The sequence below is a fragment of the Mus caroli genome, chromosome 18, assembly GCF_900094665.2.
Source record: "Mus caroli chromosome 18, CAROLI_EIJ_v1.1, whole genome shotgun sequence".
Classification (NCBI taxonomy): domain Eukaryota; kingdom Metazoa; phylum Chordata; class Mammalia; order Rodentia; family Muridae; genus Mus; species Mus caroli.
This window is the reverse complement of record NC_034587.1, coordinates 60,402,052-60,422,018: the sequence shown is the minus strand read 5'-3', so window position 1 is coordinate 60,422,018 and position 19,967 is coordinate 60,402,052. Positions and strand designations below refer to the sequence as shown.

Below are 19,967 nucleotides of genomic sequence, written 5' to 3'. Positions count from 1 at the left end.
TTTTTTTTTTTTTTTTTTTTTTAGCTTTGGACCTCAGCCTAGGCTGTTTTCTTATTTTTTTAGTTCCTGTTGTACTTACTACTTCACATTTAAATCTTCAGTTTATCTGGAATCATTGATTATGTATTCAGTGAGAGGTTTTTGTTGTTGTTTGTTTTTGAAATGAGAATAACCACTTCATTTAGCACTGTCACTGAAAAGACCCCATAAATGTTAGAATATAAATTATTAGTTTCATTTATTAAAAATTGAGATTGTTTATTAATCCTAATCCAGGAGGATTGATTTCTTTTGACCATGCTGACTTTTTAAAAATTTATAAACATAACCCTTTATTTATTTATTTTTTTCTTTGGATGAGAACAAAGATTTTTACAGTCTTAAGCCTAAGACCTAATATTGTATCTGTACTCAGTAAGGCAATGTGGTATTAATACAATGTTATAAATAACCCAGGTGAATATTCCTGAATGCCTAAAGCCAGTGTTTGTATGATTTACTGGATACGGCTCTTTCTCACAGGTGTGGCCCGTGTCTGCGGATTGCCCCGGCTTTCAGCTCTATGAGTAATAAGTACCCACAGGCAGTCTTCTTGGAAGTAGATGTGCATCAGTGCCAGGTAAGTAAGGCAGCGGGGGAGTCTTTTTTTTTTTTTCCTTTTTTTCATAAAACACATCAAAATCCTACACTAATATTATCTACTATGTCTTTATTCATTACTGTATTCTTTAGAAGACAGGAAAATGTCAGGATTATTATCAATGCAATTTTGACTATACTGGTTAGCAGTATAGCCAAGTTTTTCTTTTATGAGGTGAAATTAATAGGATGTTGTTAAAGTAATAGGTTACCTGACAGTTCAGTATCTTAGGCTGAGGCATTGGATAATTGATCACAAGGTATAACAGAGCAGTTTTGATTGTAGTTTAATCATTTCATAATCTCATCTACAAAGTTATTTGTAAAGTTATTATATATATATATTTATCATATGCAAGTACACTGTAGCTGTCTTCAGACACCCCAGAAGAGGGCATCAGATCTCATTATGGATGGTTGTGAGCCACCATGTGGTTGCTGGGATTTGAACTCAGGACCTTCAGAAGAGCAGTCAGTGCTCTTAACTGCTGAGCCATCTCTCCAGCCCCAAGTGATTTTATTATATATATATATATATATATATATATATATATATATTTTTTTTTTTTTTGGTTTTTCGAGACAGGGTTTCTCTGTGTAGCCTGGCTGTCCTGGAACTCACTTTGTAGACCAGGCCGGCCTCAAACTCAGAAATTCACCTGCCTCTGCCTTCCAAGTGCTGGGATTAAAGGCGAGCACCACCACACCTGGCCTGAGTGATTATATTTTGTGCATTAAGAACAGTTTATGTAAGAAAGTTCAGTTCCTCTATTCTGAATACTGCTTTTTTTATTTTTTAAACATATTACAGTAAAAGTAGATTCAATTTGAATTTCCTTGATTCCCGTTAACTAATTTTTGTGTTAAGTACCTCATTTGTCAAGTTACCTATTCCAAAAGTTGGCTTTTCTTTTGGGTGTCATTCTTCTTACTTATTTATAAGTGTTCTTTACACATTACAGGTAAAAGTACTTTGTTTAGTCTGCGAATATTTTTGCACAATCTGTGATTTGTCTTTTCCTTTTCTAATGGTAGGAGAATGTGTTACTTGGGGCATAGTGCTATAGGCACAACAGCCTGGTGATTGTAGTGTGGTGGTTGTATGGCAGGGTAGTATTTGCATGCAGAGAATCAAGAAATAAAGAACTGTGCAGGTGTTTTTCTTTCTTTCTTTTTTCTTTTTTAACATTGACCATATCATTTTATTTTATTACTTTTAGATTTATTTATTTATTATATATAAGTACACTGTAACTGTCTTCAGACACTCCAGAAGAGGGCATCAGATTTCATTACAGATGGTTGTGAGCCACCATGTGGTTGCTGGGATTTGAACTCAGGACCTTTGGAAGAGCAGTCAGTGCTCTTAACCGCTGAGCCATCTCACCAGCCCGCAGGTGTTTTTCATATGCTAAGTATTTTTAGTTCATAAGAGTAGTTCACATTTGTGTCTTAAGTTTTACTTTTTAGTATAGTACTGTTCTAATAGGTCTCTTCTGGAATTTAGAGAGGTTACCCTTTATACTTTTTTTCTTTGAATGATTTATCTTCTGTATGTCTTCATAGAATTTGTGTATGGGAAAGGACAGATTTGCTTTGCTGATTTTAAAATCATTGTCATCAGAATTTTTTTTTTAAAGATTTATTTATTTATTATATGTAAGTACACTGTAGCTGTCTTCAGACACTCCAGAAGAGGGCGCCAGATCTCGTTACAGATGGTTGTGAGCCACCATGTGGTTGCTGGGATTTGAACTCTGGACCTCTGGAAGAGCAGTCAGGTGCTCTTACCCACTGAGCCATCTCGCCAGCCCAGTCATCAGAATTTAAATAGTGGTGCTTTGGTTATTCATTTCCAGTCAGTATTATAGAACTAGAGCAAAAATTTAAAAGATAGCTATTATTTTTATGATGTCTGAAATTAGTTCTGTAAAAGTAGAAATTAGATGAGGTGACCCTTTTTTGAGACAAAAGACATTTGTCTTAGTTTGTTTTGATAGTGGTATGGACTGGCTTTTCTTTTTCAGGTGGATAGTTTTTCTTAGCACCACTGGTTTGTATTGACTCATCATTACCTTTCTTATTTTTTTTTTTTTAATTTATTTTATTTATATTTTTTTGAGACAGTCCTATTTAGCCCTGGCTGGCCTGAACTCTGTGTAGACCAGGCAGGCCTCATACTCAAGAGATCCGCCTGCCTCTGCCTCCCAAGTGCTGGGATTAAAAGTTTACTAGCGTGCCCAGCCTTTGGTTATTTTTTTTTTTAAATTCATACTGCATAATTATAAACAAGCTGCCTGCCATTAATTAGTTTCTGTAGTAGAAGGTTCTGTTAGATAAAGTATATGGCAATAAAGCTTATGTAATATAGCTGTGTCTCCATAGCAACTCCCTTACAATAGGTCTGCTCTTTAAGAAGATTTTTTTATTCGTTTGTTCATTTAATGTGAATGGGTATTTTGCTTTCATTCGTGACTGCTGACCACATGAGCTCCTGGGTTCTGCAGAGGCCAGAAGAGGATATTGGATCACTTGGAACTGCAGTCTATAGGTGGTTGCAAGCTGCTTGCTTCGTGGGTGCTAGAAACTGGAACTCGGGTCCTCTGGAAGAACTCCCAGTGCTTTTAACCACTGATCCTATTGCTCTCTTCAATAACAATTAGGAATACATTATTTTATTTTCCTGGTTAGAACTTGTGATATTTTAATTTGCTTAAGGCTGTAGAAAAAAAATAGTATAAGATTTGTTTTAATTTTTAATGCTTTAATTTGCTGATTCTAGGGAACAGCTGCAACCAACAATATATCAGCAACACCTACATTTTTGTTTTTTCGAAACAAAGTGAGAATCGATCAGTATCAAGGAGCAGATGCCGTGGGACTAGAAGAGAAAATCAAGCAGCACTTAGAAAATGATCCTGGAAGCAATGAGGACGCAGACATTCCAAAGGGCTATGTATGTCATCAGAGGAGTAAAGATAGTGGCTTAAATCTCATGTTACGTGGTTGAAATGAAACGTACTGATTTATTTCTTACTAATTCAAAGTACTTTCAAATGAGCATTTTTCAAACTAAACGGATTGAGTTTTGTCTGTTATAACCTTAAGTCTTCTTTGTAAATCATTTTCCCCTAAATTTCTTCAGCTAAATTCCTTTATCACAATTGTTTTCTAAACTGTTAAATAACCATATTCTAATTCTTGCCCCCTCCTGTGAGTGGAAAATATGGCATTGAAAAATATTTTTCTCTCTTTCTCTGTCTCTGTCTCTCCCTGTCTCTCTGTCCCCCACCCCCCCTCCCACCCCCCTATAACCTCCCACCTTAAGACAGAGTTTCTGTGTGTAGTCCCAGCTGTCCTGGAACTCATACTATAGACCAGGCTGGCCTTGAACTTAGAGATTATCCTGCCTCTGCCCTCTCATCCACCATGCTGGGATGAAAGGAGTGTACTGCCAGCGCCCAAGTAATATTTCTCATGTTTATAGTTATATAAAGTGGCTTGAGTTTTAATATACTGAATCCCCATATTGCTTAACTTCCTATAGTCTACTTTTGTTGAGTTTAGAATCAAATGTAACTTTAGAATTGAGTGTATTTTAAGAGTAATTTTTTTTTTACTTTAAGATGAAGACTGAAGAACTCAATAATATTTTGAAACTACATAGTATGCATAGTTCTAATGTAGTTGTGTGTGGTTTGAAATGATTCAGGAAGGAAGCTGAGTTCAGATGTAGTACTTTATGGTGCTACAATTGTTTCTCAAGTTGCAGTCAATACGTTAAAAAACTTACATTAGTTACAGTAAGGCAGATCAGTGTGTTCCTGTCTGTAAACCCTTTAAACTCAAGCTGAAAAACTAGTCAGGTAGACAGGAGAGCTTGCTTTGTGTGCATGGTTTGTGTGTGTGCATTGTGTGTGTGTCTTTTTCTTTGTGTCTTTGTCATTGAGTATCTGTAACGTAATAATGGCATTATTTCTTTTCTGTTAGTCTATACAGTTAGTTTTTATTTAAAATAACACCCAATCAGAAAATGTAAACCATATTTGGTTCAGGATGGATAATTTCTGAACTAGGTCGTTGTACCAATTATTGGTACAACGTATGCCAATTATTGAAACAAGTTTTGGGAAAGAGAAAGTTTATTTACAAGTTTTCCAAGCATGAAGACCAGAAAACAAGTTTCTAATTTGTGTCGCCAAGGATATTATTTAGGAACACTTAAGGGATAAGGGAGTGCTAAAGCTTGATAAGGAGAGAAGGTGAAGTAACTGGTAGTTTCTGCAGTGTGGTTACACTGTGTTCCCATAGTGCATATGCTCAGCAGAAATGATGAGACAAAGACATTCTGGGTAGGGACAGTTGTCTAGACTCAACTACAGTGTCACTGGTTCCAGCTGGTTTGACCTAAAGAAAAGCAGCCTCCAAATTAGGCAACTGTGCCTTTATGACCTATTGCTATCTATAGCTAAGCTACTGGAATCCTACTAATGTGGTAATTTCACAGCCAGCATCTTCACCTTGATTTTAGTCCTTGTAGTGCCTGGACCTGATTGCAGGTTGTATTGGTCTTAAGGACTTAGTTTCCCTAAGAAGGGACTGAGCACTGTTCTTACTTAGATGTTATGAAGGGAGGAGGGAGCCCATGAAGTAAGGGTTCAGACTATTGCTTAGGGTGAATGAGGTTAGACTGCTGATGCTTGCTAGCTTGCCATTTGTAGTTTCGGGTTTGCCCTCTCACAGAGTGTGTCACGGAGACAGGACTTACTCTTTTGATGATCATATTTGTTGTTAGTTTCCTTTTGGTTTGTTTGTTTGTTTGTTTGTTGGCTTGTTTGCGGGCTTGCTTGCTTTTGCTGTGTGTGGTTTGGTTCTGTTTGAGATGGGGTCTCATGAATACTTAGGGTTGACCTCAGACTCTGTACTTCTTAAATCTGTTTCCCAAGTTACAGGTTGGAAATGTCCTGGATCCTTGAGAGGCTTCTGTATATACAGTCATGTGTTCTTTGTAGTAAATGTCCTGGGGAATACCAAGGCCTGCAAGTTGGGTTTCTGATACCTTGCTATGTAGGGTAAACCTAGATTTAGTTTTAATAATTATTAGTGACAGATTTCAGTCAGAAATTCAATTGAAAAGACAATTATAAAAATTTCAGTAACTATTTTAAAGCAAACATTTTCTTCAAAATTACCGATTCAAAAAGAAGCACAGGTTCAAGTCTATTTTTTATGCTAAAGCCAAATGTTTTGTCTACGTTCTTGATTTCTTTTGTTTCAGATGGATTTAATGCCTTTTATTAACAAAGCTGGTTGTGAATGTCTTAATGAAAGTGATGAGCACGGCTTTGACAACTGTTTACGAAAAGACATGTCCTTCTTGGAGTCTGACTGTGATGAGCAGGTAATTGAGTGCTTGTGTTAAGGCTGGTAGGGACGATCACTATTTACATGTGCTGTTTCTGTCCTGTGTCCCCTTACGTCTCACGTCTCTCTTCCAGATGATGATCTTTGCCTTTTCTGGTCCTCGTCTTGTGGCTTATGTCATTCTTTTCCAGACGAGCGTTTCTTCCTTTTCTTTGTATGGTTTCTTTGACTTCTGTCTGGATCCATCTCCTTTCTGTGTTCTGTGGGAGCTGCCATGCGTGCCCTAAAGAACATTGCAGAATTCATGGTGTGCTCCACTGCTGCTTGGATCATCACCTATTGGTCATTTTATACTGCTTTCTATGTTTTTCCCACACAGATAGTTTGTGTCTGAGCAGTAAAGATTAGTTAGATGAGAACTCCCATATAAGACTCTCTCTCTAGTCCCAGATAAAAACATACTGTTTTTTTGTTTTTTTGTTTTTCCTGTTCCCTGAATTGCTCTTGCCACAGAGAAAGTAGGACAATACCTGAATCACACCATCTTTACCTTGTGGGTGCTGCTTTCCTTAAGTTACTTTCTAGTCCTCTGTGTGTGCTTGTTTCCTGTTCTACTTGGTCACAAAAGTTCATAAAGTGTATATCTGCATGTTGTTGCTCCTTCTCCTCAGAGCTGATGGCTCCTTACTTACTGCCTTTAGGCAGTCTTGCTGACCTGATCAGTTTCTAGCTTTCTCCTTTTACCTGCTTTCTGCCAGCATTTCAGCTTTTCACATGTCATGATTGCTATGTTTTAACACACAGTTATGAGTTAAGTATGAAAAGTGATGTAACCAGAGGAAATAGCTGTTTTCTTATATCACAATATGATTTTGAAATAATAAGTGTAACCCTTTCCTTCTAGCTAGAGTTGCCTTATGACAGCTTCAGGATTATGGTTCAGATATCTCTGTGTATAGTTACCTAAAAACAGGACAGTATAGATGGTGGCATTGTCTATTGCTTTGCTGAAATCTTCTGTTAAGGGAAGTCTTTCCTGCAGGGTAGGAGTATACCTCTGAACAACAAATATAGCTTTAAATGGACAGAAAATTAATGGATAACTTAAAGCTTCAGAGAGACTCCAGACAGCATTGGTGTCTTAGTTCCATGTGACCGTCTAGAGAAATTGAGAGTCAGGATTTGAAGGCCTTAGGGCCTTAGATCCAAGTGCCTCCCCTTCCTTTTGTCTCTCTCACTACTCAGAGCATTGTACAACACACTGAGCCACAGTGCTGGCCCTGAGAGTCCTGTTTTCTGAATTTTAGATCACAGTTGATGTGAGGATCAGTTGTTCTGCATAGTGGTGTATTGCCTTCCAGTAGTCAAGCAGGGTGGCTAAGTACTTGATACACTAGAAAAGATGTGTATTGCATGTTAAAAGTTAGTACTTACATTTGGGAACTTTGTTACTTGTCAGTTTGTAGGTCCTAAGTTCTTAGCTTTTTTTGGAAATATTTATTTATTTTATGCATATGAGTGTTTTGTCTGCATTTATGCCTGTGCATCACATGCATACCAGGTGCCCTTAGAGACGTGAGAAGAGGGTGTTGGATCCCTGGGACTGGAGTGCTATAGATGACTGTGAATCACCATGTGGGTGCTGGGAACTGAAGGTGGCGCCTCTGGAGAGAAGCTGGTGCTCATCACTGGCTGCCGTCTCTCCAGCCCCAGATGCTAGGCTCTTGCACATAATTTTAGTAAGTTTACTGCATTAATTTTTTCTGTATAAATAATTGGTGGTAGCAATCCTTAACTGACAAGCCAATTTCGGCTTACAGAATCTATATTGCAGTGGTTTTGTTAGGTGAACTAGGTTTGTACCACTCTTATTTTAGTCCCCTTAGCCATTTTGTATATTTCTTGTGTTAATAAAGCCTTTGATAATTAAACTATTTCCCTACAGCTCCTTATTACTGTGGCATTCAATCAGCCTGTTAAGCTTTATTCCATGAAGTTTCAAGGACCAGATAATGGTGAGTAAAGGGCAGTCAATTAAAATCTAACTTTCTGCTTTGTTAAACCTGTTGGCTTACATTTATTTTTACTTTATTTTTCAGATAGAGGTAGGTCTTCTGTGTTGTTCATGGAAGATTATAAATGTCCATGTAACGTGGAATTAAGATCTAAAGTAAAAATGTTTGTTTTCCCTCAATTTTCACAGTACTGATTCTTTCCTCCTATTTTTAAATTATTGGCAGGCATTTTTTAGAAACAAAATTGTTTTCAAACTGTTCTTATTCAGGGTGATAAAAATGAGGCTCCAAGTCCTACTTTTTGTTCATTATTAATAATGGACTGTCATGTCCGTAAATAGCAATGTGGCTTTACAGACTTGGGTTTATGTTTCATAAAATCATCTGTTTGTTCGTTTGTTCTTTTTTTTTTTTTTTTTTTTGCCACAACTTTTTTTTTTCTTTTTTACTGCTGATGTTTTAGAGAGAGAAGGCAGTCTAGACTAAGGGGCTTCATTTGTTCAGTTTCTTTTTTAACTGATTGAAAGTAAAACTTAGTAATTTTTTTTATTAAATTTTTTTGGATAAGTCTTAATGCTAATAATGTTTTCCTCCTGGGTAACAAAATGTACAACTTGCTGGTAACAAAAAGTTAGTCTATTTATTTTATGAAAGGTTGTTCACCTGCATATGCTATCAGTATCCACTACCACCTTCTATATAGCTCTTCAATGATAGTGTTATATTTATTATGGGATAGCTTTTTTTGTTTTAAAACAGAATATCACTATGTAGCCTTAGCTGGCTTGGAGTTTGCTATGTACATCTGCCTACCTATGCCTCCCAAGGTGTCCCCTCCACATCCAACTCATTGTATGTCTTTTGTCATTGAGAGTAGGAACTTGCTTATATCTGTGTGCATGCTTGTGTTTTCTTATTCCTAATGAAGACTGGAACTAGTCTAAGAAGATACCAGCAAGTAAATTTTGGGGGAAAAAGATTGATTGCCAATATTCAGATTAAATTTTACTGGAGGTTTTTGAAATTTGTTGGTATGTGCCTATATGTATGTATGTGTGTGTGTGTATGTAGGCCTACATAGGTTTCTGTGTAAGATACATTTGATGATAAAGTAAAAGTATATTACTGTGTTTTTAGTACTTCATTTTTTTTAAAACCATTTTCTAGGTCAGGGTCCTAAATATGTAAAAATTTTTATCAACCTACCCCGATCTATGGATTTTGAGGAGGCGGAAAGGAGTGAGCCAACTCAAGCTCTGGAACTGACAGAGGATGACATTAAAGAAGATGGCATTGTTCCTCTTCGTTATGTTAAATTTCAGAATGTTAACAGTGTAACTGTGAGTAACATTTCATTAATTTATCTTCCTTTGGTTGGTGGGTAGGGCAGTATTGCTGAAATTCTATGTCCCAGGTGATGCTAAATGATCTTTTTTATTATTATATAATTTTTTAATGATTTATTTATTTTTATTTTATGTTCATTTGTGTTTTGCTTGCATGTAAGCCTGTGTAAGGATGTCAGATTCCCTGGGACTGGAGTTGCAGACAGTTGTGAGCTGTTACGTTGGTGCTGGGAATTGAACCTGGAGCAGTGAGTGCTCTTAACCACTGAGTCATTTCTCCAGCCTCTCTAAATGATCTTTTAAAGTAGAGTTTATCCAATAAAGTTGAGAAGTGGAGGTTGATTCATGGGGTTTGTCAGTTTGTTCTAGAACATTTACACAGAAACTGGAGGTATTTATACATGCTCTGGTGATGAGGGTTGGTACCTGTGTGAAAATTCTGTTTAATTTTCCAGACTATGGCACTAAGACTGGCTTTATTTTATTTTATTTATTTTTGAGACAGAATCTCACTCTGTAGCCCATTTATTTATTTATTTATTTATTTATGAGACAGAATCTCACTCTGTAGCCCAGGTTGGCCTGTTATTTGCTGTATTGCCCAAACTGGCCTTGAACTCACAACAGTTCTTCTGTCTCAACCTTCCAAGTGCTGGAATTCCAGGCATTAGCTAATATACCCAGCTAAAAATGATTTTGAAAGAGATGACTTTATATTTTAAGAGTTAACTAAGGTTTATCTGAATATTGACTAGTGGCAGAGAGTGATTCAACTATGAAAAGAACGGAGAAACCAGCCACAGAGCACTGAGTTCAAGTCATACCAAACTGATATACCATTGTATTGATAGATCATCAGAAGAACCCTCTAAGTTCTTTTTTGGAAGGTTACAATGGACATGTCTTGTGATCAATATGTGTGAACAAGCTGAGGTTTAATTATCTGAAACATTTTATCTAAATAATGCGGAAGATGCAGGCTACGTTGTAGTAGAGCTCTGTCACTCAAGACCCTATGCATTATATCCAGAAAATTAGGCAGTGACCTAAGTGAAGACACATAAGGCATACCTATCACTTTTATGATAATAAAGGTTGAATTAAAGTAATAGTTTTGATCAGACTTTAATCAAAGGAAGATGAATTTTAAACATAAGTAAGCTGTGAACTGGTTTAATAGTATATTTATTATATTCTTTAAATTGATTAGATAAACTCTTTGAAAGGAGTTTCAATAATAAAAACAATAAAAATCAGTAACTACTATCTTAGAGCAACGTGAAGAGGAACAGCTTATTTTCCTTTTAATGAAAACAGACTTTTTTTCTCATACACTATATCCCGATTAGTTCTAGTTCCCTCCCTCTACTCCTCCCTGTTCTTCCCCACTTCCCCTCCCACCCAGATCCACTCCCTTTCTGTCTCTCATTAGGAAAGAACCGGCTTCTAAGAGATAACAACAAACCATAACAGAATAAAAGATAACAAAAACTGTCGCATCTAACTTGGACAGGACAAACCAACAGAAGGAAAAGGGCCCAAGAGAAGAAAGCTTACAAATCAGAAACCTCCGTGTTTACACACTTTATAATATCTACACAGAGAACCTGGGACCTGGCGTAGACCAGTGTATGCCCTGTTCTGTGAGATAATTTTTTTTTTTTTTTGAGACAGGGTTTCTCTGTGTAGCCCTGGCTGTCCTGGAGCTCACTCTGTAGACCAGGCTGGCCTTGAACTGAGAAATCCTCCTGCCTCTGCCTCCCAAGTGCTGGGATTAAAGGCATTAGCCACCACTGCCCAGCTGAGATAATATTTTTAGGTAGAGAACATTTTTAGATCATCTAATTTTTTTAATAGAGGAATTTTTTTTCAAAACCCAATATAAGTAATATATAAGTAATTCTATTTCTTATGTACCGAGAGAAATTCTAAAACAGAGAGTTTAGAGTCAGGCCTTAAAACCAATCGAAGGGCAGAACGTAGTCTTAGCAGATTGCCAACATCATTTCTTTCTGTTATTCTAGGAAATAGAATGGGTGTGTGAGTATCAGAGAGAATACATTTACAGAGATTTCCCACAGATGAAAGACTGATTTTAATAAAATTATTAATAGCAGTCTACCATGAGTTTCCCACTCTTTCATGTAGTCTGTAAAGACTTTACTTATGACTTCTCTATACCCGTGTGCTACATTACCACGAGCTTGCGTATGTGGCCATCTTGCCAGGGTGTCCCTGGAGAACGTGAGACTTGCAGTGCAGACAGGGAATAGGCAGTCATTTAGGAACACTAATGTAAGTGTAAAGTAATTTTATTTATTCTTAAAAAGAATAGAAGATGTTTTTATTAAGAAAGCAAATAGATTAAATCTAAAGCATGGTCATGAAAAATAGACTAATTATAAATTATAAATGTGATTTTCTTCTTGTAGTTATTTGTTCAGTCTAATCAAGGAGAAGAAGAAACAACGAGAATTTCATATTTTACTTTCATTGGTACTCCAGTCCAGGCAACAAATATGAATGACTTCAAACGAGTAAGTTTGTTCAAATGATAATTAAGGAAAATACAAATACAATTTCAAAGGAAAATTTTCTTATATTTTAGTTGTCCTTCTTTTAAACATAAAGATTCAAAACTGTCTCATGAAAGGGTATATGAATGTACCATGTTGAGATATTAAACTAAAAGAAGTCTGTAGTAAAATATAACACGTAACTGATGGAATAAAGATTAGTGAATACACCTGAGTGAGAAGTAATAATAATAGAAGATGCTTGGGAATAAGGAAGAAATTATAGTTAAATTAGTACTTGGAAGGCATAGTAAGATTTTTAAGGACTTTGCTGATAATGAAAATGTATTTACAAAGATCTGAATGATTTTATTTTGAAAGAATAAACACAAATGTTACACATGGACATGTTTGACTTTCTAAGCACTGTCTGTGTTCTGAAAGGACACATTTCAGCAAATACTTTTAAAGTGGTTGTATAAGTTTTCTCCTATTTTTATAAATGTATGTCTGTATTTTTGACGGATACAACCCTAAGGCTTCCATGGAGCCTACCGCGCGCATATCAAGGACTTTGAGGAGTGAGGGTCAGCTTCTTCCCATGCTTTCTGGGCCCCTTGTTCCTGGGAGCAGTTGTGTGGGTAGCTTTTAAAGACGCACACCCAGCTCAGAGAGGTGCCACTGCGAGCTTTCCTAGTTCCAAACCTGCAGTGTCCTGGGAAACGTGACTGCACAGGACACATTGGCCACAGTGCTGCTCATGGCTGTGCCTACCAATGGTCCAGGACCTCATTCCCAGCACACTTCATGCAGGGGCTTGTTTTGTGGAGTCAGAACATCCTGAGAAGTCTTTCTCTTTTTGGTGATGTCTATAGACCTGATTCAATTATAGAAAACTAAATTGCTTAACCGTAGATGGTTCACTGAGGTACATGTTAGCTTTTATAAAATAAATGGAAAACCTGGATAATACATATTTTTGCTGGTTACTTTTCAGTCACTTCTTACTATCTCATAGCATAATTAAGTTTTGGGACTGTAGAAATAATTAAGTACTTGGCTCTGCCATGCCCAGATATTTTGTATGTGTATTATACTTAGTCAGAAGAAGCAGGTATAAAGCAGCTTCATTTTTACCCTATGGGATGTGTTTTCCTGGAAAAATGACATGAGCAACAAAGATGTTTTGGCTGTCTGCCTGTCTGGCTTGAATTAAATGCATTGGCCTGGCTCTAGCTGTTTGTTGTGTAGTTTGTCACTAGCATCGTTCTTCCGTAAGGTTTATACTGTATCCCACGTTAATATCTTTCTACTATTAAGTTTTGCTTCAGTGTCCTATTTGTTCCTTCAGCATATGCTGTTTAACTTCTGTTTTTGATGCAAGTAATATTCTCTTCTGCATTTTTTACCAGTCAGCTGTTCAGTTGTAATTTTTCTGGTTTGCCTTAATAACTGTCTTAAGTATTGATCTCACATCCATCTAGCTGTTTAGTCTTTTCTTATTGATTGCCAAAGCTGTTTTTGAGGAGTGTGCTTGCTTAAGAGTGTTTTGTTTTTTATTAATTCTTTACTTACCCTTTTCACCTTATTTAAATGATGGAAAAGTAGCAGTTCTTAAACTTATTGGTTTCAGGTGTTATTTAAAATATGAAAGATGATTGAAGATCAAGAAGCATTTGTGTTGTTGTTTGTTTTTTTTGTTTGTTTGTTTGTTTTTTTTGAGACAGGATTTCTCTGTGTAGTCCTGGCTGTCCTGGAACCCACTCTGTAGACCAGGCTGGCCTCGAACTCAGAAATCTGCCTGCCTCTGCCTCCCAAGTTTTGGGATTTAAGGCAGGAGCCATCACCACCCGGCCAAATAGAGGTTTTATTAACATACTTATTTAGTAACAATTGAACAGGGAATCCAGGACGAGTGGCTGGTACCTGTACTTTTCAGTGCGTGGGAAGTTGAGATCGCTTTGCTACCTCTTTTGAGGCCTTCCTAGGTGTCAGAGTGCGATTCAAAAAGGAATTAGTTGGAAAATTTTTAAATTACAATTAATAAACCGACTATATATTAGTAACTGTATGTTTTAATGGTTTTAATTAAAATAGAATTACATCACTTTCCCCCCTTGCCTCCCTCCAGCCCTTCCCATTTTTAAGTTGTTAGCAACTACACACCCTCTATCTCAAGTTGTTAGCCTCCTTTCTTTGGTTGTATTTATTACATACTCATATATTGTGTTGTATTTTTCAAAACCTCTTCAATCCATTTGTTGTTGTTATTTGCTTTCTTTCTTTTTTGGTCATGGTCTCAAACCTGACTCTGCATCAGAAAGCCATTTAAGAGGCACATCTCTGGGAGAGGACAAGTTTTCTTCTCCCAGAAGTCAAAAGTTGCCTCTAGGTCTTTGCCTAGGTATATAATTTTAAGCAAATATAAGATATGGTTTCTTGAGACTTTATCAAACCACCTTGGTGTTATTCGTCCCTCTTCCTTCTGTATTGATCTCCCTCTTCCCTCTTTGTGTCCACCCACTCCCATTTCTGTCACCTCTGTCCTGCTATTTCCTCTTTCGGGCTTCACCTCCTGCCCTACAGTCCCTTCATACTTTTCTCATTTCTGTAGTTACTCCATGTTCTCCCTCTCTCCCCCGTCCCCGTCCTCTACCCCCCTCTTCCTCTCCCCTTCTTCCTTTCTTAAGATTTATTTCATGTATATGAGTACACTGTCACTATCTTCAGACAAACCAGAAGAAGGCATCAGATCCCACTACAGATGGTTATGAGCCACCATGTGGTTGCTGGGAATTGAACTCAGGACCTCTGGAAGAGCAGCCAGTGCTCTTAACTGCTCTCCAGCCCCGGTTACTCCATGTTGCATATTTACATCTGAAGATTTGGTGTAGGAGCCACAGATGAAAGAGGACATACAGCATAGCATTTGCCTTTCTAGATCTGGGTTACTCTTTTCTAGACCCTCCCACTTACCTGCAGATTTGGATGAGGTAGGGTGATTGCTGCAAGTGTGAGGCCTTTACAAGAAAAGACTAAACTGGGAATAAAAAACCCTATGTCCATTAGTAAATGTATTATATGTTAACAGTAATATTTTTAATAAAAAGCACTTTTTTTTCAGGGCCTGGAAACATAGTTTAGTGGTTAAAAGCACTTGTTGCTCTCACAGCGAACCTGGGTTTGATTTGGTGGCTCACAGCAGTTTGGAACTCTGGTTTCATAGGATCAGAACTCCTCTTCCGGTCTCTATGGATACCAGGCACATTCGTCACTCACACATAGGCATGTAGGCAAAATGCGTATGCACATAAAATAAAATTTACAAAGTCTTAAATGGCCCACCTTTTCCAATAGAAAAACCACTTTAATAAGAGTAACACTGCTTTATATTTTTATTAATTATTCACTAGCCTAGTAGAGTTCTCATGATAGTATTGGTTTCTGTACTCAGCCTGTTACGTTATAGCATGTGCCACTTGTGCTGTATTTAAAGAGAATGAGAATTTAAAAGAAAATAACTATATTATTCTAAAGACAGGTTTGATTTCACAGCCTTCCTCAAAGAGCAGTTTCTAATCCCTAGCAGTGGTGTTAGAGCTGCTATGGCAGAAGGGTTTAAAACAGGATTCAGAACCCTTTGATTCCAAAGTTGAAGGTTTAATTGGTTGAATGCTTTCTTGGGTGTATTAAAAATATTAATATTACATTGTGCTTTTTTAATTGCTTCTGGGTGAGATTTATTTTGCTTGCAGTCACTATTTTTTTCAAGAGTTATTTTTTTTATGTAAGAAACAGTATCTTCAATATAGAAAGACTTAAGAGGATTTATGTGAGATTGGCTTATTTGGACCTTTATTATAGAGTTCCTTATTAAAAACTCAGTGAGCTCTGGATTCCAGTAAAGGGGATAGTAATGTGTTTGACGTTTCTGCTTCTGTATTACCATGCCACAGCAACCATTGTCCCTGTTTATAACAAGACTGCATTCTTACGCAGCAATATAAACACAACAGACAGTTGAAGTATTGCCATATATTCTCAGCACAGTGATATCTTCTTCTTTCCAACCATCGTTAGGAGAGTAGGAGAAAAGTGTGGATAAAGGGAGCCTTGATCTGCTTTGAATGTAGAATTTGGATAGAGGAGAGTACAGTGATTAGGTGCCCTGGATAGAGACATTGAGACCCAGGCATGAAAATACAAAGATGCACGCGTCATCCAGTGACAAGGAGACTACACTGATCTTCCTTTACAGTGTAGTTGACCTGATATTGAAAGGATCTATGTTGTAATTTTTGAATTTTCAAAATATATTTGGTGTGTATCCTCTATTAAGCGAAGACAGATTTGACAACAGTTTAATGGATCATGAAGTAGTAAGTCTTAAGTATTTTCAGTGTACTTCTGTTCTTCTGTCATGTGAGTGTTTGTAGATGTTAGTTTTCGGCATGTCACTGACCTCCTGCTTATGTCACTAAGTTGACAGAAGCTAAGGTAATACTGATAAATCTTGGTTGTGGATAGTTACCTTAGAAGCCTCTGCACGTTGTCCCAGCTTTATCACTTCCCCTTAGATCTGCTAGAGTAGCACACACCTTCTGTTTTCTGTTTTGGCCTCAAAGGTGCCATGCATACTTTGGCTATTTGCTGTAAATGCATTCTTGGTGGTATAGCATGAAAAGCTTGCAGTTTTAACTAAGAGTGGATATTTTCTTTGCTAAAATAGGCTTTCTACATAGATTGCTTTATATTAAAAATGTAAGTGTGCAAACGTGAGAAAATTGGGGGCTTTTGCTTCTTAGGGAACAAGGCGCATGTGAAAAGTAGACCACGTTTTATCACTTTTTGTAAAAATAGACTTTTCTGAACTGGCCATTTACCACATCCGCTATTTTTATAACACTTCTATTTGTTTATTTTTCAGCTTTTTTAATACAGCTCAGTGAACTAAAAGCAGAAGATTTTTTAATGAAGTAATATACAGATAAACTCTGTCTCACTGTCCCCCCTTGCTTCATTGCTCATCTCCCCCCCCACTGCTCTCACCCTCCCCACTTCTCAGTTGTCCTCCAAGATCTCTTCAGCCTCGGCCTCCGTCCGGATCAGCTTCTTGTTACTAGATTGCCTCAGCCACCTCCTCCTGCAGAGCCACCCTCACCAACTCAGTTGGCCCTTTATTTTGCTTGCAGTTGTGCCTTAATTTTCTTACCACACTATGTTGCTCACAAGGCAGTTTTGTTTTTGTTTTTTTAACCTACTGCTGTTTTGTTCAATATTTTGAGAAATAATTTTGAAGTAAAACTTAAATGTTACAATTGCTTTTAAATTTAGTTGAGTAATATTTTTATCCATTTTAAAGTTTTATATTTTAGGAGCAGGAGAATTGTTTTGAAAAGTACAAGTTTTTCCTTTTTCTCTTTTCATTTCTTTCTTTTTTGTTTGTTTTTGTCTTTAACTAGAGCTAGTGTTAAATACTTCTTAGGTTTTAGTTGCAAGTTGTAAGTTTTCATATTGGAACAATATCCTCAAAATATTTTTGTGGTGTATCCTCTCATGCTGAACTCAAGGCCAGTTGAAGGACACACGGACTAAACGACAGGCTGGGTTAAGACACTAATGCAGAAGACCAATGGATTCTTTACTGAATGAAAGCTTTTAACATCTAATTCTGATGTACCTAGACTTTGATTTGTCTGGGGTGTAATATAAAGAATTAAGACAGAATGAAAGAGCTCTATGTTTGCGGTAAGAGTCCGCATGGAGTGCTGAATTTCTTCTTTTTTTACAGAGAATACATATTGGAAAGTTGAGAGTTGTCAACCTGTGAAACAGTATGCAAACTTGCATCTTCTACTGTATCACATCCTCTAAAATTTTGTTTTACTATTAATTGTTTTCTTTTGCTTAATCTAATAGCTCCATGTTTTGCATTTCCTAGGTAATACAGTGATTAGTAATTTTGTATAGTGCGTCAGCTAAAATTCATTTATGGCGTAGGCGGTCCCATCTCCCCTGCATTCTGGTGCACTTTAAAGCCCGTTTTCCTTACTCCTGTTCACTCTTTGGTTTTCTGGTGCTATTGTCCTTTTGACTTCTGAGCTATTCTATAGTTTGCATGGACTAAAGAGGAATTTCTTTAAAAGTTGTCCCTGACTCAAGTGAAAAACAAACTACACAAAAACTCAGAAACATCTTTTTGTGGTTAATAATTCTCAATGGAAGGTGTTTCTAAGCCTGTTCTCATGAATGACATTGACCCAGCTATTTTCTATTACACACATGTATTAATGACCCGTGAACACTAGTATTAAGAACAGAATCACTTTAAAGTAAGAAACTTATTACCAACAGACATGTAGTTCATTATAAAAGGGATTTCTTTTGAGACATTTATGCTGTGAGAATATATTATCTAATGACAAACTGTTTAGATAAGTTACTCTAGAACACAGAACCAACAGAGAACCTGGTTTCATGACTTACTGGTAGATACCAGATCTGTCTGTCTCTCTTTCTTTTTTTTTCTTTTTTTAAAATTTTTTTTTTTTTTTTTTTTTTTTTTTTTTTTTTTTTTTTTTGGTGCTATGGCATTTATAGGAACTAAGGTATTTTTATAGACCTTCAGGACTAGATTTTTTTTAAATTACTCAGATGCAAGCTTTAGTTTTTACATTTCTTATAGACCTTGTCTAGCAACCAGGTTTTTTGTTTTTTAAAGCTAGAAAAGAGCTCACCATTCTCGATCTGCTTTCCTGTTGAAGGCGAGGTCTAGAAGACATGGGTTTAGCGTATCGTTTTAAATCCATTGACATTTAACAACTGTAATTGACATTAGATTTCTAACTGCCTAAAACTAGTACACTAGGAATGGTTTACTCATGTAGTGTCATCTTTTTATTAACGTCTCTAAACTGTCCACCTGGCTTGAAAAAGTTAAATTTCTTCTTAAGACAGAATGGGAAAACAAAAGTAGCTTGCATGTGTTTAATTCCTCGTGTCTAGGGGAGGGGGTGTTGCAGTTTGCTGCCACAATAAAAGCACATTGCATGCAGAAAAGATTCAAGGTTAAAAAGTAATACCAGGTAAAAAGGACTAAAGTCTTGAAATTGTTATGCTAGTATTTTTTAAGCATATTTCTGAATCATTAAATTATACTTTTTTTTTTTAATTTTTTCTAGGTGGTTGGCAAAAAAGGGGAAAGCCATTAGGGTACAAAGACACTGGAAGACTTACTGCAGTCAGACTTGCAGCTCCTGGATAATTGCTTGATTCTCTTCGGAAACTGTTAATCTTTTATTTGTTGCCAGTACCAATAAATCATTGCTTTTGTTCAGATGGCATCACTAGTGTTTCAGTGTAATCTCGATACACGCAGTTGTAAATAAAAGTCACTACTTTTGCCAAGCTTAAGTCTTCGTCATTCTATATAAATGCATTCTCTCTCTTTTTATTTGACTAACCTCTTGTTTTAGGAGTTGTGTCTAGTATCACATTGACTAAAAGTCTATCTCTAGAGGAACAGAATGCCACAGGGATTAGGAGTACTGTCTATACACATGGAGTGTTTAGACAGGATTTGAACCCTCCATGTATGTGGAATGTTTGGATGCATGGATTTGGAATGGTTAACCAAGTTCAAGTACATTCTGACTTTATCAAAAGACATTTGTGTATCTAGGCTTTATAAATTTATTCAAAAACCAATTTATAAACACCCAGTACTCTTACCTACCACTGGTAGTTAACAGATTTACAAATANTTTGTTTTTAGGTTAGCTTCACCATTGATATCCTTGGGTACCTGCCTTCCAAATGGTGGGATTGTAGGCCTGTACCCTAAACCTGGTCTCCTGCCAAGATTTTAACTTTCTGCATAAACCTAAACATTAGAGTCAGCTATTTCCTTTAGTAATGCAGGTATTAATATTTAATNCAGAAAAATTGGGAAATTATAATACATGGAAATTATTATAATTTAAAAATTAAAAAATATGGAAAATTAGAATTAGAATCAAATCTATTATCAAAATTNACCAAAACATACACTCTATATAGATAGAGAACATGATTTAAGCTTAAAATGA

General features: G+C 36.5%; 1 protein-coding gene across 2 annotated transcripts in view; it reads left to right on the top strand.

The window, feature by feature from the left end:
- Txnl1 (thioredoxin like 1) overlaps window positions 1–19,293 on the top strand; it is a 41,203-nt gene extending 21,910 nt beyond the window's left edge. For both annotated transcript variants that reach the window (XM_021150399.2, XM_021150398.2), the window contains exons 2-8: window positions 523–619; window positions 3,422–3,595; window positions 5,918–6,040; window positions 7,949–8,018; window positions 9,186–9,358; window positions 11,797–11,901; window positions 19,062–19,293. In XM_021150399.2, coding sequence (XP_021006058.1) covers window positions 523–619; window positions 3,422–3,595; window positions 5,918–6,040; window positions 7,949–8,018; window positions 9,186–9,358; window positions 11,797–11,901; window positions 19,062–19,091 — 772 coding nt within the window. In that variant the 3' untranslated portion in view covers window positions 19,092–19,293. The remainder of the gene's footprint in view (window positions 1–522; window positions 620–3,421; window positions 3,596–5,917; window positions 6,041–7,948; window positions 8,019–9,185; window positions 9,359–11,796; window positions 11,902–19,061) is intronic.
- The last annotated feature ends 674 nt before the right edge of the window (window positions 19,294–19,967 follow it).